Genomic DNA, 16,699 nt, shown 5'->3' with positions numbered 1-16,699 from the left:
CCTCTGTCTCCTCCCAGTCCTTATTGGCCCCCATTACTGAAGAGGAAGTGTTGCATTCAATCAAAAACTTGAAAACTGGCAAGGCCCCTGGTCCCGATGGCATGACCAATGAATACTACAAAATTTTAGCGCCCCACTTGGTCAAACCCCTCTGCGCCTTTTTCAACCTACTCTTAACTGGGTCCCCTGCCCCTCTATATTTCAATTCCGCAATTTTGAAAATTCTCCATAAACCAGGCAGAGATCCCCTACTTCCCACCTCATATAGACCTATTTCCCTATTAAATACGGATTACAAACTTTACACAAAAATGATGGCGGATCGGGTAAAGCCCTTTTTGCCTTCCCTTATCCAGGAAGACCAGATAGGATTTATATGGGGCCGTCATTCTACAGTAAATGTGCGCAAGGTACTGGCTGTCATGCAGTGGCTGGAGGATTCGGAGAGTCGAGAGTCTTATGCCCTTTTATCTTTAGACGCCGAAAAGGCTTTCGACCTAGTCACCTGGGACCACCTGTTTAATTCCATGCACAGGTTTGGATTCCCGGATGCCTTCATCCGTGCGGTCCAGCTTCTGTATACTGATTCCTCATCCCAAATTCTTTCTAATAGGTATCTTTCTTCCCAGATTCCTCTTTACAGGGGAACCAGGTAAGGATGTCCTCTTTCGCCTCTTTTATTTGCTATAGCCATAGAGCCGCTGGCCATTGCCTTGCGTACAACTCCCTTATATTCTGGTATTACTGTTGGAGCAACGTAGATAAAACTCAGTTTGTTTGCTGATGACATGCTACTATTTATCTCACAGCCCCAATCTTCTATCCCTGCTATAAAACATATTATAGAACACTTTGGCTCCTTCTCAGGCTTTAGAGTAAACTATGATAAATCCCGGCTCCTCCCCTTGGGCTCTAACAATTCCTCGACCCCCCTATCCTCTTCCATGACACAATTTACAATTTGTCATTCTTCGCTTAAATATCTAGGCATTATGATTCCCCCTACCCTAAACGCCCTTTATGCTGCAAATTTTCATCATATCTATTCCTCTTCCGAAAAGATATTGAAGGGGTGGATGGATTTACCCTTGTCATTATCCGGTAGAGTGGTGGTTGTCAAAAATTTTGTTTTTCCCAAAATGTTTTACGTTCTCCAAATGCTCCCACTGCAGTTATCTAAGCCTGATACCCAACGATTTGACTCTCTTTTTACAAAATTTATTTGGGCAGGGAAGAAATCTAGAGTATCTCGCCACACGTTACGATTGCCAAGGGTGGAGGGAGGCTTTGGGATGCCAGACATCTCTACTTTTTCGAATGCTGCTATATTTCGCTACATTGTAGACTGGTTTTCTGGGGGCTCGGTATACACTCTCCCTGATGTAGAGGAACACCTTTTTTACCCCTTTTCTCCAGCTGCCTTACTTCATGCACCCGCCTCATTGATCCCCCCACATTTAAAGTCTAATGTACTCTTCTGCGACACTTACAGTATAAAGCATGGAAATCTATTAATAAGCGTCTTTATAGGAATTTTGCTAACTCCACCCACACTACCTTTTGGGGTAATCCCCAATTTACTCCTGGCCTTGATAACCATACTTACCTTACATGGAAGGAAAAGGGCATTTCATCTATACGAAATATCTTTGACCCAGGCGGTGTAATATACCCCTTCTCTACCCTGATTAATAAATATAATTTACCAAATTGTAATTTCTTTATGTATCTACAATCTCGTCATTTTGCATATTCATTACCAACTGCAATGTCTTTTGATTCTGATATTGACCCCCTTACTCCCCTCTTGCACTCAAATTTAGCCCTAGGCTATAGGATACGTAACTTGTATTCCATTCTTATAGACTCTGGAAGGCGACCTTTATAATCTAAGCTCCATTATCGCTGGTTACAGGATATTCCTGATCTCCTGCCTATGTCGACTATTCTATCCACGCTACCTTCAACACTTAAATATTTAAAGTCAGCAGCCTTACAGGAAACACACCTTAAGTTTTTGAATAGAGCTTACATCTCCCCGAAGCAACACTCCTATTTTACCTTAGCCTCTTCTGGTCGATGTTTTAAATGCGGGATGGCTGACGCCACATATTTTCATAATTTTTGGAGTTGTAGAAAAATTAGAACTTTTTGGAACAGGTTAATGTACTATATTAATGTTGTTATCTCACTCCACCTCTGCAAACTCCCAGCCGCCTGCCTATTCTATTGCTTCTCAGACTGGGATTTGGGCCCTCAGAAAACTACGATTGTCCCTGCTCTAACTGTTATACTTACCATAGCTAAGAAATGAATTCTTACTCACTGGTTGCATAGACACTCTCCATCTATTGCTAAATTGAAGGCATCTTTACTGAATAATATTTTCTACGAAAGACAAGCTATAGTGCCTGACATAGAATCAGGAGCTCCTAGATTTTATGGGAAATGGGATGCTGTTTTACAGAGTTATAATGAGTCCACTCAACTCAGGATTCAGAAGATTTTTGAATCCACTACTTGGTTCCTGCTTAGACAGATTACCTGAATACTGTACTCCCAATGATGTATGTACAATGTGACCTTATATTTTTAAACTGTATAACTCCAAGCGCCTTGAGTCCTGTTGGAGAAAGAGCGCTATATAAATAAAATTATTATTATTATTATTATTATTTATTGAATATGGGTGATACTCACCACTCTGCAGGATTACTGTGCCTCTCGGGACTTATGATACATAATGTCTTTGTCTTGGTTGTGTTTGTCCCCCCATCCCTTCCTCTTCCCATCTCTCGCTTCTTAGTCTCCTTTTAATTCCCCCCCCCTTACTTTTCTCTATTTTGCAGTTTAATTGCTGTACATTTTGCTTAATATTTTTCTTCTATAAAAACAGAAAATTAATATTGGGGGATGGGTTACTAGTGGAAAATTTTCAAGTGTTGATTGATTTATTGTTCTGTTGCGCCTATAACTCTCGACATAAGGGGGCATGTCTGACTCTTTTTTCATTCGTTTCCCTCATGCCCATATGATGTAATTGATGTAACTGTCGTGATTTATTATGCAAGATGCACCAGTGGCGTGCGGTGAGGTCAGTGGCTGGTGAGGCACTGCAGCCATAATGTCCGCCGAGTCCTGCCAATGAAACCTACCACCGTGGAACCAATGTCCGCTACCGTCTCCATCCCTGATGCCCGCTACCCCCACCACTAATGGCCCAGGCCCCCCGCCACTAATTTGCATCTCAGTCCAATACCGTCGCTGCCAATGCCCGCAGCCTGCCTGCTCAGAAAACTTGTGATGAGCAGGCGGCTAATACATTGTACATTTTTATAAAATAAATATTAGTGTTTAGGACTGGGGAGGGAGTGGGAGGAGGACATGAATGCAATTTTGTTGTCCAGGGCTTCCATTATCTTAATAATGCAGTGGGTGCGGTGCTATTAATTTAATGGAAGTCCTGGACAACAAAATAGCCAGCAGTGGGTGACAGGGAGACGGTGACGCCAGGTAGTTGACAGCAGTGGGCGAGAGGGTGACAGGGAGACAGTGACGCCAGGTAGTTGACAGCAGTGGGTGAGAGGGAGAGGGTGACAGGGAAATGGTGACGACAGAGAGGGTGACAGCAGTGGATGACAAGGAGAGGGTGACACCAGCGAGAAAGTGACAGGGAGAGTGTGATGCCAGGGAGACGGTGACAGCAGCGGGTGACAGAGAGTGAAGCTAGGGAGAAGGTGACAGCAGCGGGTGAAAGGGAGTGACGCCAGGGAACAGGTGACAGCAGCGGGTGACAGGGAGTGACGCCAGGGACAGGGTGACAGTAGCGGGAGACAGGGAGTGACACCAGGTAAAGGGTAACAGCAATAGCAGTGGGTGAGAGTATGACAGAGAGAAATAAAGGGTAATGGGGACAGGCAGTGAACGACTTATAAGGCTATTTACTTACCTGGTCCTGGGCCTAGAACTGCAGTGTGACGCTTAAGGGCCCCATACACTAGATTGATAATGCCCGATTTCAGCCCAATTCGGGCATTCAGCCCGATATATTGGGTGAAATCGGGCATTTTTGGTGTGCTTTCCCCCCGATCCGATGCGCGTTCCCGTGTGCATTGGATTGGATCCCCCTAGATCCGACATATCACGAGTGCTGAACTCGTTATATGTCGGATCCCGCAATTAATGGATGGGAAAGTAAAAGATACATCGTATACAAAAGAAACTGCATACGATATATCTAATACTATCCTGCCAACGGGGAGGATGCAGGGAGGTTGGAGGAAATCTTATATGACATGACAGTCGTATAAGTGTATAAGAAACAGCATTGGCACCCCCCCCCCCCTCCTCATATTTAAAATAGGGCCAGTGCGCGCAACAAAAATATAGGGGCATGGCTTCATGGGGATAGGGGTGTGGCCACAAAATAATACCAATGCATATTAAGCTGTACAATAGTCTCCATTATTCAAATTACGCCGCACAGTAGCGCCACTCACACACATTACACCAGGTAGAATCCCTGTCACACATTACGCCTGGTAGAGCTCACTTTTACACAGTACGGCAGGCATTGTCCCTTTTTACACAGTACGGCAGGCATTGTCCCATTTTTACACAGTACGGCAGGCATTGTCCCCTTTACACAGTACGGCAGGCATTGTCCCTTTTTACACAGTACGGCAGGCATTGTCCCATTTTTACACAGTACGGCAGGCATTGTCCCTTTTTACACAGTACGGCAGGCATTGTCCCATTTTTACACAGTACGGCAGGCATTGTCCCCTTTTACACAGTACGGCAGGCATTGTCCCCTTTACACAGTACGGCAGGTATTGTCCCCTTTTTACACAGAACGGGAGGCATTGTCCCGTTTTACACAGTACGGCAGGCATTGTCCCCTTTTTACACAGTACGGCAGGTATTGTCCACTTTTTACACAGTACGGCAGGCATTGTCCCCATTTTACACATTACGGCAGGCATTGTCCCCTTTTACACAGTACGGCAGGTATTGTCCCATGTTTACACAGTACGGCAGACATTGTCCCTTTTTACACAGTACGGCAGGCATTGTCCCTTTTTACACAGTACGGCAGGCATTGTCCCCTTTTACACAGTACGGCAGGCATTGTCCCTTTTTACACAGTACGGCAGGCATTGTCCCCTTTTTACACAGTACGGCAGCTATTGTCCCTTTTTACACAGTACGGCAGCTATTGTCCCTTTTTACACAGTACGGCAGCTATTGTCCCTTTTTACACAGTACGGCAGCTATTGTCCCTTTTACACAGTACGGCAGCTATTGTCCCTTTTTACACAGTACGGCAGGCATTGTCCCTTTTTACACAGTACGGCAGGCATTGTCCCCTTTTTACACAGTACAGCAGCTATTGTCCCTTTTTACACAGTACGGCAGCTATTGTCCCTTTTTACACAGTACGGCAGCTATTGTCCCTTTTACACAGTACGGCAGCTATTGTCCCTTTTTACACAGTACGGCAGGCATTGTCCCTTTTTACACAGTACGGCAGCTATTGTCCCTTTTTACACAGTACGGCAGGCATTGTCCCCTTTTTACACAGTACGGCAGCTATTGTCCCTTTTACACAGTACGGCAGCTATTGTCCCCTTTTACACAGTACGGCAGGCATTGTCCCTTTTTACACAGTACGGCAGGCATTGTCCCTTTTTACACAGTACGGCAGGCATTGTCCCCTTTTTACACAGTACGGCAGCTATTGTCCCTTTTACACAGTACGGCAGCTATTGTCCCCTTTTACACAGTACGGCAGGCATTGTCCCTTTTTACACAGTACGGCAGGTATTGTCCCCTTTTTACACAGTACGGCAGGCATTGTCCCCATTTTACACATTACGGCAGGCATTGTCCCCTTTTACACAGTACGGCAGGTATTGTCCCATGTTTACACAGTACGGCAGGCATTGTCCCTTTTTACACAGTACGGCAGGCATTGTCCCTTTTTACACAGTACGGCAGGTGTTGTCCCCTTTTACACAGTACGGCAGGCATTGTCCCTTTTTACACAGTACGGCAGGCATTGTCCCTTTTTACACAGTACGGCAGGTGTTGTCCCCTTTTTACACAGTACGGCAGCTATTGTCCCTTTTTACACAGTACGGCAGCTATTGTCCCTTTTACACAGTACGGCAGGCATTGTCCCCTTTTTACACAGTACGGCAGCTATTGTCCCTTTTTACACAGTACGGCAGCTATTGTCCCCTTTTACACAGTACGGCAGCTATTGTCCCTTTTTACACAGTACGGCAGGCATTGTCCCTTTTTACACAGTACGGCAGCTATTGTCCCTTTTTACACAGTACGGCAGCTATTGTCCCTTTTTACACAGTACGGCAGCTATTGTCCCTTTTTACACAGTACGGCAGCTATTGTCCCTTTTACACAGTACGGCAGCTATTGTCCCTTTTACACAGTACGGCAGCTATTGTCCCTTTTACACAGTACGGCAGCTATTGTCCCTTTTTACACAGTACGGCAGCTATTGTCCCTTTTACACAGTACGGCAGGCATTGTCCCTTTTTACACAGTACGGCAGCTATTGTCCCTTTTTACACAGTACGGCAGCTATTGTCCCTTTTACACAGTACGGCAGCTATTGTCCCTTTTACACAGTACGGCAGCTATTGTTTCTTTTTACACAGTACGGCAGGCATTGTCCCCTTTTTACACAGTACGGCAGGCATTGTCCCTTTTTACACAGTACGGCAGGCATTGTCCCCTTTTTACACAGTACGGCAGCTATTGTCCCTTTTTACACATTACTGCAGGTGTTGTCCCCTTTTACACAGTACGGCAGGCATTGTCCCTTTTTACACAGTACGGCAGGCATTGTCCCTTTTTACACAGTACGGCAGGCATTGTCCCCTTTTTACACAGTACGGCAGCTATTGTCCCTTTTTACACAGTACGGCAGGCATTGTCCCTTTTTACACAGTACGGCAGCTATTGTCCCTTTTTACACAGTACGGCAGGCATTGTCCCTTTTTACACAGTACGGCAGGTGTTGTCCCCTTTTACACAGTACGGCAGCTATTGTCCCTTTTTACACATTACGGCAGGCATTGTCCCCTTTTTACACAGTACGGCAGGCATTGTCCCTTTTTACACAGTACGGCAGGTAGAGCCCCCATTTACACATTACAGATTTGGGGGAGGTGAGGGTCTGCAGCCAGAACCCCCTGATCGGCAGCATGTCTGTGAATGGAGGGGGTGAGGGCAGGAAGCTAGGGTATGTGGCTATGTAAGCTGTGGGGACTGAGGAGGGTGGAAGCACAGGGGCAGCAGAGCCCGCACTCACCTCATGCTCCCCCGTCCCGTGCTGCTTCAAGTGGGTGGAGAGGGAGAATCTCCGGCTCCTGTCAAACGTGCCCAGTGCAGGGAACTGCTGCCAGATGCTCCGCATTTCTGTGGCCAGCCGCGGTGCGTGTACTGTGAGTGTGTAGGCTCCGGCTAACGGAAAGACATTGACGGCACCGTGCACCCCCCTCTACCAGGTCTGTCACTATACAGAGGGGCGGGCTGCGGGATAGGCTGGGGGACGGGCGGCCGGGGATGGCGGGGCATGTTCCTTTGTGCCCCCCTCCCGAATCAACCTCCGAACAATCGATTCTGACTAAAGTGACAGGGGCGTGCTTTCATATGGGCTGAAAGCACGCCCCTGTCAAAGCGGCACTTGTACTAGGTGCCGCTTACAGGGCTTTTTTGAATGGGATTTTGCTGTCCATTGCCTGGCCCCGCTCCCTGCTTCCGGCCCTGTCACGCTGACATCGGGAGGCACCAAGAAAGGTGCCTCCAAAACACTTTAAAAACAGATTTTTATAAAGATAATAATGATTAAAATAATATTATGGCTAAAGCAGATACTTATGACACAGAATATGTGTCAGAAGTATCTTCTTTCTATTATTTTAATCATTATGACAGGGGAGGCACTGCCTCCCCTGACTGCACGTCCCTGAGATGCACTCAATGGGTAATGGAGCCACATGTTCTTTATGATTGACATATATCGTTTTCTCCCCTTTGTGCCCACTTATATACCGCACTTTGTACCATTTCCTTTTCATGACGATCCTGTTCAAAACAACTTTACATCATGTTTTTTCATGTGATCTGTGTTCAATCAAATAATGCTTGTATGACCCACTGTGCCTTCTCTTCAATAAAAATTGTTATATTAAAAAAAAAATTATATGAGATATGTCTTTATGGCTTTTCCATGCGAATACAAATGCTACCGTAATTACTCATACCACACGCTAATACGCAGGACCGTGTAAACGGTCATACGCAACTTGCGAATATGCACACGCACGGCAGAACAAGTATGCACACAGAGGCCATCTGTGTGGAGTTTGTACGTAATGTGTGTACTGTAATATTTTCCAACTTCGACAGATTGTACTAGTAACTGGCGTTATCGACTTCTCAGAACCAGCAATGTCTATATTTACCAACTAGTACTATAGATGGCTATACAGTGCCAGTTTCCCAAAGCCAGAACCTATCACAATGCCTTTACTTCCCACAACCTAGCACAAAGTGTGTAATTACCAACTCCCCTCAGCTAGAACCTTGCACAATGCCTGCAATTACCAAATTCCCAGAGCCAGAAACTGGTACTATACCTGAAATGACCAATTTACCAGAACCTGGCACAATGCCTGTAATAATTAACTCCCACCAACCAGAAACTAGCATTACACCTGTAATTACTGCCAGGAACTGCTGTGCTGTCTGTGGTTCTCAATTGCCCAAAGCCAGGACTAGTACTGTACTTGTATGTGACAACTGCCTGGAGGCAAGAATAGCACAGTGGTTGTATCCAAGAACAATGACTGGATAGTCCACTACTGTACATACCAAAGCTTCAACTGATACTTACTGTAGATTGTAAGGTCACTTGGGCAAGGTCATCTTTATCTTTTCTTTCATGTCATTGCAAGTTTACTGTGTTTGTATCACAATTTACAGCACTGAGAACTACATTGAGCTTTATAAAGAAAATAATAATAATAATTATTATTATTATTATTGTTCAGTGAATATTAATACATAATTATATAGTATAAACAGTGTTTTTTTCTATGAGGAAAAGGTGCCACTACTTACAGTACCTACAGATACAATTTGATCCAAGATCCATAGTAAGATCCACACCCTGGCTAGATATACATATACATTTGTTATTCATTTCTGAAATTATATCAAAGAATTTAATTTGGTTCCCACCAAAAAAGACCAGGTACTGTGTAACCCTGAGTACACCACCAAATAGTATTGGGTATAACGTACAGGGAATAAGGAACAACATTTTGACCTAATTTTGCACACATCCATTTACTGTTCTAATCTTTGTTTCTATGTTATATGGTAGTTGTGATTACCAACAAGGTTTATTTATGTAATGATAAACATGTTAGGTTATGAAATAGGTAAGGAAATGGAAAAAAAAATCATATTAAAAATAAACCCATCATTGCCTCATTTAATTGCTGACTCTCCCAGAATAGAACTATTATACTATAAATAACTCCTGATACAGGTGATATCATAGATTAGCATAGTCACACAGTATGAGGAAGTCTATGGAGATATATTACTGAGTAAGGTTATCTGCAGCAGGAAACAATAACACTTTGGAAATTCTAATGGGTTAAGAAAGTTTCCACCCTCAGAGATACTGTAGTAGAGACTATAAAACCAGTCTCTCCAGCACAGTCACTCAGCAAGCAGTGGCTGCTGTACAAGAGAATAGAGCAGCTGCTCCCTGGAAAACAGGTCCCAAATACATTTCTGCACCTTGCATTTTAAGGTAGGACTTTGCTATTGGTGTATTGCTATGTATTGTATATATGTGCAATGTTCAAATTACATAACTGCAATGTTTCCTGACAAATTGTTTGTATGACCTGGTGTGTCTGCCTTTAGTTTTGATTCAGTTACTGTTTTTATGAAAGTATTTGGGGATTACTATATATATTAAAATATAGAGACCAGTAATGAGAAAAAGCTTGCATGGTGTGGCAGAAACAGCATAGTGTGCCCCATTCTCAGGCAGTGTGACAGGACAGTGGTGCACTTGTGGTCAAGGCCCCTTTAAGACTTTCATTGGTCAAGACAAATGTGACATTAGTTTCTCCACAATTCTGAGGCAAGAACACATACACCTGCTGCAATGGTTTCCCAAAAGTAAGAAGTTCTGAGTTATATTGAGAGCAATATTGTTTCCACTGCTACAGATTATTCTGTAGTGAGAGATCAGAGAACATTAATGGGTATATATACTAAGGTGAGGGTTTTCAGAAGTGGAAATGTTGTCCATAGCAACCAATCACTTAGTAAAATAGACCCATTGGGGTAAATTTACTAAGATGGGAGTTCTATTTAAGATGGGATGTTGCCCATAGCAACCAATCAGATTCCATGTATTATCTTCTAAAAGGTGCTAGATAAATGAGAAGTAGAATCTGATTGGTTGCTAAAGGCAACATCCCATCTTAAATAGAACTCCCATCTTAGTAAATTTACCCCATTGTCTGTAAAGTGTAATGCAGAAGCTGATTGGTTGGTACTTTATCTCTCACAATTTTATCTCTTCGAGCTTTGATAAATAGCTCCCAAAATCATATACCTGAAATCCAAAGTAAAACAAATCTCTGGAATATCACACATATTTCCTCATGCTAGATTTTCTCACTGGTTATATTTCTCCTTCCATGTTCAGTTTCACATATTAATACTCTTAGAAGAATGTCAATATAAATGAAGGATGCTAAAGTGTATGCCTGGAGGTTGTGTTTGATAAAATAGTTAAAAAATTAAAAATGAAAACATTGGTCAGTAAAAATAACCATGTACAACGTGCTACTACAGGGAGGTGACCAGCACACTTATACTAGATATAAGAACGTTTTACTTATTACATGTCACATAGAATAGTCTGTCTGCTGACAGTCTAAGTGATTGCAGGGACACCTGTCTTGTGAACAAGTTACACAAAGGATCTGCTGATAATGAGTTTCCAAATATGCGATGATATATCTACAGATGGAGCCTTGCTCATCTAGCCTCTGCTGTACCTAGGTGCACCAAGGATTATTAGCATATCTATTGTTCTCAGCTGCAATACAATACAGAGAAAACAATACATCAGGGGACTAGGTCATTACAGCAGGGGATTAAGTCTGACTGCCCAGTCTCAGTTAATCCTATTAAAGGGATAGATGAGCAGGGTTCCATCTGTAGTAGCCAGTATATCATAACTGTACATAGAACAATCATTTACTCCTGTCTTGTATCCGTATGACAGTGGCTTCCAAACTGGGTGCCATAGTACCCTGGGGTGCCTCGGGGCAGTTGCAGGGGCGCACTGGGCTGGTGGTCCAGAACGAATTCAAATCATTTATGGTCAATGTAACAGGAAAATGAAGTGCTTGTGACTTCCAATCATAAATACGTGAACAATCCTGTTCCTTACCATATAACTGTAGCTAAGGATGTCATATAAACACAACCTATTTCATTTTATTTTTTTTCTGAATTTTTCCGTAACAAACTTTTGGCATACGGATGCCGTGAAAAAACTTCTGATACTCTAGGGCGCCATGATTCAAAATACCATAAGGCAGTGGTTTCCGAACTTTTTTGACAACTATTGCCATGTGATATCCAGGGCAGTAGAGAGCCTGGCCGGGCCCAGGTACTTTTCAGGGTGTGTGATCTACTCACAGGAGGAGCGAAAAATACATAAAAAATATATATATTGAAGCGCATTCTTGGCCACATTGCAGCCTAGCAGACAGCAGCATGTGCTGGGCTGATGAGAAAAGCTGCAGCTGCTCCTGCCAGGTAAGGGGTGGGGGCGGGGGGCCCTCAGGGTCCCCCCATCAGACCTGGGCCCAGGTAATTGGTACCCTCCCCTATTGGCACCCCTGATATAACAGAAATGTGCTGCTGCTCACTGGTAAAGAGATCCCATAATGATGGAGGCATCACCTTCAGTTCCTACATGCTAGCCCCCAGAATGATAGCAGCAATAGGAATGTAAAGGACCATGCTTATGAAATAATTTCTAAGAATTTGTAAAATACAACATATTTGCTGATACAGTATTTTTTCCTGACTGTATGCATATAAACACATTTCTACAGAACAGCTAATATTTAATGCTGGCTTATGGTAATAATGATGGATCAAACCTTTTTTCCCAGGACATTTAATGGAATACATATTTGGATGAATACATATATTGGTGAAGAACAGTTTTCAGCAAGTCATTTCAATAGAGCATATTATCATGGAGGGATTTCCTGCAGTATTTTACAGTGAACCTGCTGCGTTGGGGCTCCTTGCAAATGCCGTTAGTGCTTTCCTCGTTTGTATGCAAAACTTCTCTCTGTTTAACACCTCTATTACTGCTGGAGGAGTGGAAAACATTCTCGCAGGTAAGGTTCCAGCTGGATGATTTACATGAAATGTAAATACTAAAATGTAATCTAGGTGTTTCTGTATTCTTTTTTGTTTCTGAATCCTACTAATATAGATTTTCTTGTCTCTCGTATATGTCTGTTTCTTTAGTGATTTAGTTCTTCTAGGCTACTATATCATTTTGTAAAAGAATGATTACCATATTTATTCTAAGTACTGTGTATTATTGTACATGGAGGGACCAGTAAACTATGCCCCCTGAATCTACAGCCCACCCTATACTGGTGTGTTTTCATGCACAGGAGGAGAATGATCAGAACATGGTAAGAGATAAAGTGGAGAGAAATAAAGTCCTAACCAATTAGCACATGTCTTTTTACAGGCTGTGTTTGAAAAATAACAGGAGCTGTCTGGTTGATACTTTATCTCTCTCCACTGTATCTGTCTCCAAGCTTTGATAAATCTCTGTGGCTCCAGTCGTGCCAAACACCCAATCTTGAAGCTCCAGGTCCTGGATTTTCAATCAAATTTCAAATTGGCATGAAAAGTCTGATCCTCTCTACTCAGTATCCACGTTTTGAGACTTTTCAGGCATTGTCTATATAGATCACTATCAGATTAACACTATCACTATAATCATATTCTATAAGTGATTCTCTGCCTCTAAAACCAGCACTGAAAAAGGCAGGTAAAGTCCGTGTTTTTAAATAATAATATTCATGAAATATTTCTGTGAGACTAACACGTTCTAGATTATGGAGTCTCTGAAAGGCTTCAGACAGCAGTAAGCATTTCATATATAATCTAAAATGTCATTTCCTTTCTCATTTAAACCTTGCAGGTGTTCACTTGATCCTAATTGGAGGTGTAACTCAGCTCATTGCGGGATTCCTGTCCTTTCGAAAGTATGACCATTTAAGTGGCACCTCATTCCTGGCCTTCTCTGCCTTGTGGAGCAGCTATGGGGCTACTCGTATCATTGTGGGCTCAGAATCAGTTTCTCACAATAGCTCAGCTGTGCCAACCCTTCCTCAGATTCCAGTTAATGAGGGTGCAGTGGCTGGGTTGGTAGCTTATATTTTCATTGCGTTCATCCTGGCTTTCTGCTCAGCGACAGTCAACTATATTATGCCTTTTGTATTTGGGGCCCTTACACTAACACTGATCTTTGAGGCGATAGGGCTGTTTGGTCGCTGGGCCCTGGTAGTCTCTGGTGTACTGGAGTTAATAATAGTGCTATGTGGACTTTATGGGGCAGGAGCTCTTCTACTTAAAGGCATCACTCAGAAATATGTTCTTCCAGGCTTTGGTAATTCTCTTTTCAATGTCCTGCTGCTGGGTTCTGCCAATCGCAACTCTTCAAAAAATACCGGAGAAGAAAAGAAAAAAAATACAAAGTATGCTGAACCAATGGCACTAGGTTACCTGTGTGACTCCATTTCTCCTTTCATTATGGCATTCTACTGCTTTGGATACATGAAGACATTCTATGTAGGTTCCATATGGATCAGCATCATTGTCATCTCTCAGTTGTGTTCTAGCTACTACAGTTATCTACGGGATGATGTTTACCATGCTACTAAATTTGCTTTCCATGGTACCTTCTGGCTGGTGAAGTCATGGGAAGAGTTTACCGTTACAGTTGTTCTCACACCTGGAAATGTCTCCAATAGCAGACAGTTGATGGTTGGTGACTGGTTCTTTCTGGCTGCGGCATGTGTGTTCTGCTTTTTATCATTAAATAAAGACATTCTAGAAGTGACTCACAATACTGCATTTGCCCTCATGACTATATCCACAATCCAGCAGATACCAAGTGCAGCTGCTTACATATTCTTTGGAGTGACTTGCAGCATATTTACTGTAGTTTCCCTTTACACATCATTTGCCAGTCTTGTTAATTCAATTGCAGAGAAAGTACTAATACCCATTGGGAACATAGTGATATCAAGTGCCAAGTTTCAGGATGCCTTGTTTTGGTGCAGACGAAACCTGCAAAAGTCTGAGCAGGAATTGGACATGAAGGAAAATCTCCGCTCCCGCTCCTCCGATCCCCTGTTCTACATCTGCAATGGATTAGCAGCACTGGCGGCCATCCAGAGTTCATTGGACCATACAATCCAAGCACATTTGTCTATTCCTTGGGTACTTATACCTGGTGCTATTATGCAGCTGTATGTCTGTAGAATTGATGTCCAAGGAGGTCGAAGATTTGGATCAGTTCTGCCATTTTGTTATGCTGCTATCTGGGCGACATGGGTATGGCTGCGTTTTGCAGGTAAGAAATCTATAATGTCTGCCTCAAGCACCACCTCACACCCTTCCATCCTTCCTGTTGGTGTCCCTCAGGGTTCTGTCCTTGGACCCCTTCTGTTCTCCCTGTATACCTCTTCCCTGGGTGCGCTCATTAACTCATTTGGCCTTCAATACCACCTCTATGCTGATGACACACAACTCTACCTCTCATCTCCTGATCTGTCCCCCTCTGTCCTCTCTCAGGTATCGCGCTGCCTCTCTGCAATCTCCTCCTGGATGTCTGAACGCTCTCTAAAGCTAAACATGGACAAAACGGAACTCATCATCTTCCCCCCATCCAGAGCAACACCCCCGACCAATATCTCCATCATTGTTGACAACACCACCATCTCCCCCGTTCCCCAACTCCGCTGCCTGGGCGTCACTCTTGACTCCTCCCTCTCCTTTGCACCCCACATCCAAGCTCTGGCACAATCCTGTCGTTTCCAGCTACGCAACATTGCTCGTATCAGGCCATATCTCTCCCAGAGTGCAACTAAACTCATCATCCACTCACTGGTCATCTCACGTCTTGACTACTGCAATGTCCTCCTCACTGGCCTCGCTTGCTCCCATCTTGCTCCCCTCCAATCTGTCCTGAACTCCGCAGCTAGGCTTATCTTCCTCTCACGCCGCACCACATCTGCCACTCCCCTTCAACAAAATCTACACTGGCTCCCATTCCCCTACAGAATCCTCTTCAAACTCCTCACCCTTACATACAAAGCCATCTCGATTTCCACTGCTCCCTACATCTCCAACCTCCTTTCCCTTCATACTCCCTCCCGCCCCCTACGGTCGACTAATGACCGTCGCCTCTCCACCGCCCTGGTTACTGCTTCCCATGCACGAGTTCAGGATTTTGCCCGTGCTGCACCCCTTCAGTGGAACGCACTCCCCCGCTCCATTAGACTCTCCCCGACCTTGCAAAGCTTCAAACGGGCACTAAAAACCCACCTATTCATCAAAGCGTACCCTTCTGATGCATAACCCAGAGCTGAAGCCGCGCCTCCACCCCCCCTGCCTCATGCCGTGAACATCTCAGCTTTGCTTGCATACTGCCATCAGGCTACCTCCCACTTGCCTGCACCTCTTGTCATCTGTCTGTTGCCCCTCCCCAATAGATTGTTAGCTCTTCAGAGCAGGGCCCTCTTTCCTCTTGTTATCTAATCCCTCGTCTCAACACATTTCACTCACAGCTCTCCCCTACTCAACGACCATCTTTATCCTGCTAGTAAAGGCTCATCTCCATCTATGACCACCAGCCCCTAGTAGTACGGTGATCACTCCCTCAATACTTACATCTTAGCTGTACTATGTCTTGAGAACGTGTGGTGCTCTGTTACCTGTACTCTATTTCTGTTATTTATTTACTGTAATGCAATGTTTTGTCCCCTGTACTGTCCTTTGTACGGCGCTGCGAAACACATGTGGCGCCTTATAAATAAAATGTAATAATAATAATAATATAAGTAAACGCAATGTAATCAACTCTTCTACATATAAACAGCCCATGGCATAATGAATACATGCTATAAGATTTATATACTTCAATTCTATACACTAAATCAATTCCTTTAAGTATCATCTATAAAGTTTTCCTCATCCCTAATTGCCAGCCAGGCTATCAACTTTCTGTGAAGAATGAATCAGTAATATCAAATAATATCTAAATACCATCGTAGTTTTCACATTTCATTGTAACTTTGTGGAGAAATTTAAAAGAGAAGTCTCCTGGAATCTATATAGTATTTATTATTAGTGTAATATGGAGAACACTGCAAGGACTAATTCCAATGATCTTTCTCTGTGATTTCTAAAGCCTAATATATATTATTTTTCCTAGGTTCTTTGCTAGGAATCGCTACAAATAATGATGGAGGATTCACAGTCGGTGCAATTGCTTTTTTAATAGTCAACATATTTTTAGTTG

At 43.5% G+C, this 16,699-nt stretch overlaps 1 protein-coding gene across 6 annotated transcripts in view; it reads left to right on the top strand.

Annotated features, from left to right (window-relative positions):
- LOC134948397 (uncharacterized) overlaps positions 1-16,699 on the top strand; it is a 245,576-nt gene extending 228,877 nt beyond the window's left edge. For 5 of the 6 annotated variants that reach the window (XM_063936340.1, XM_063936338.1, XM_063936339.1 and 2 more), the window contains 3 exons: positions 12,255-12,488; positions 13,313-14,749; positions 14,971-16,699. In XM_063936340.1, the coding sequence (XP_063792410.1) occupies positions 12,341-12,488; positions 13,313-14,749; positions 14,971-15,011 (1,626 nt within the window). In that variant the 5' untranslated portion in view covers positions 12,255-12,340 and the 3' untranslated portion in view covers positions 15,012-16,699. Of the gene's footprint in view, positions 1-9,748; positions 9,857-12,254; positions 12,489-13,312; positions 14,750-14,970 lie in introns of those variants that run through there. The other variant, XM_063936343.1, reaches the window with a different exon arrangement.

Source organism: Pseudophryne corroboree, chromosome 8 (assembly GCF_028390025.1).
Source record: "Pseudophryne corroboree isolate aPseCor3 chromosome 8, aPseCor3.hap2, whole genome shotgun sequence".
Lineage (NCBI taxonomy): Eukaryota > Metazoa > Chordata > Amphibia > Anura > Myobatrachidae > Pseudophryne > Pseudophryne corroboree.
The sequence above is the reverse complement of the archived record's forward strand: the minus strand, read 5'-3'. Positions and strand labels throughout refer to the sequence as shown.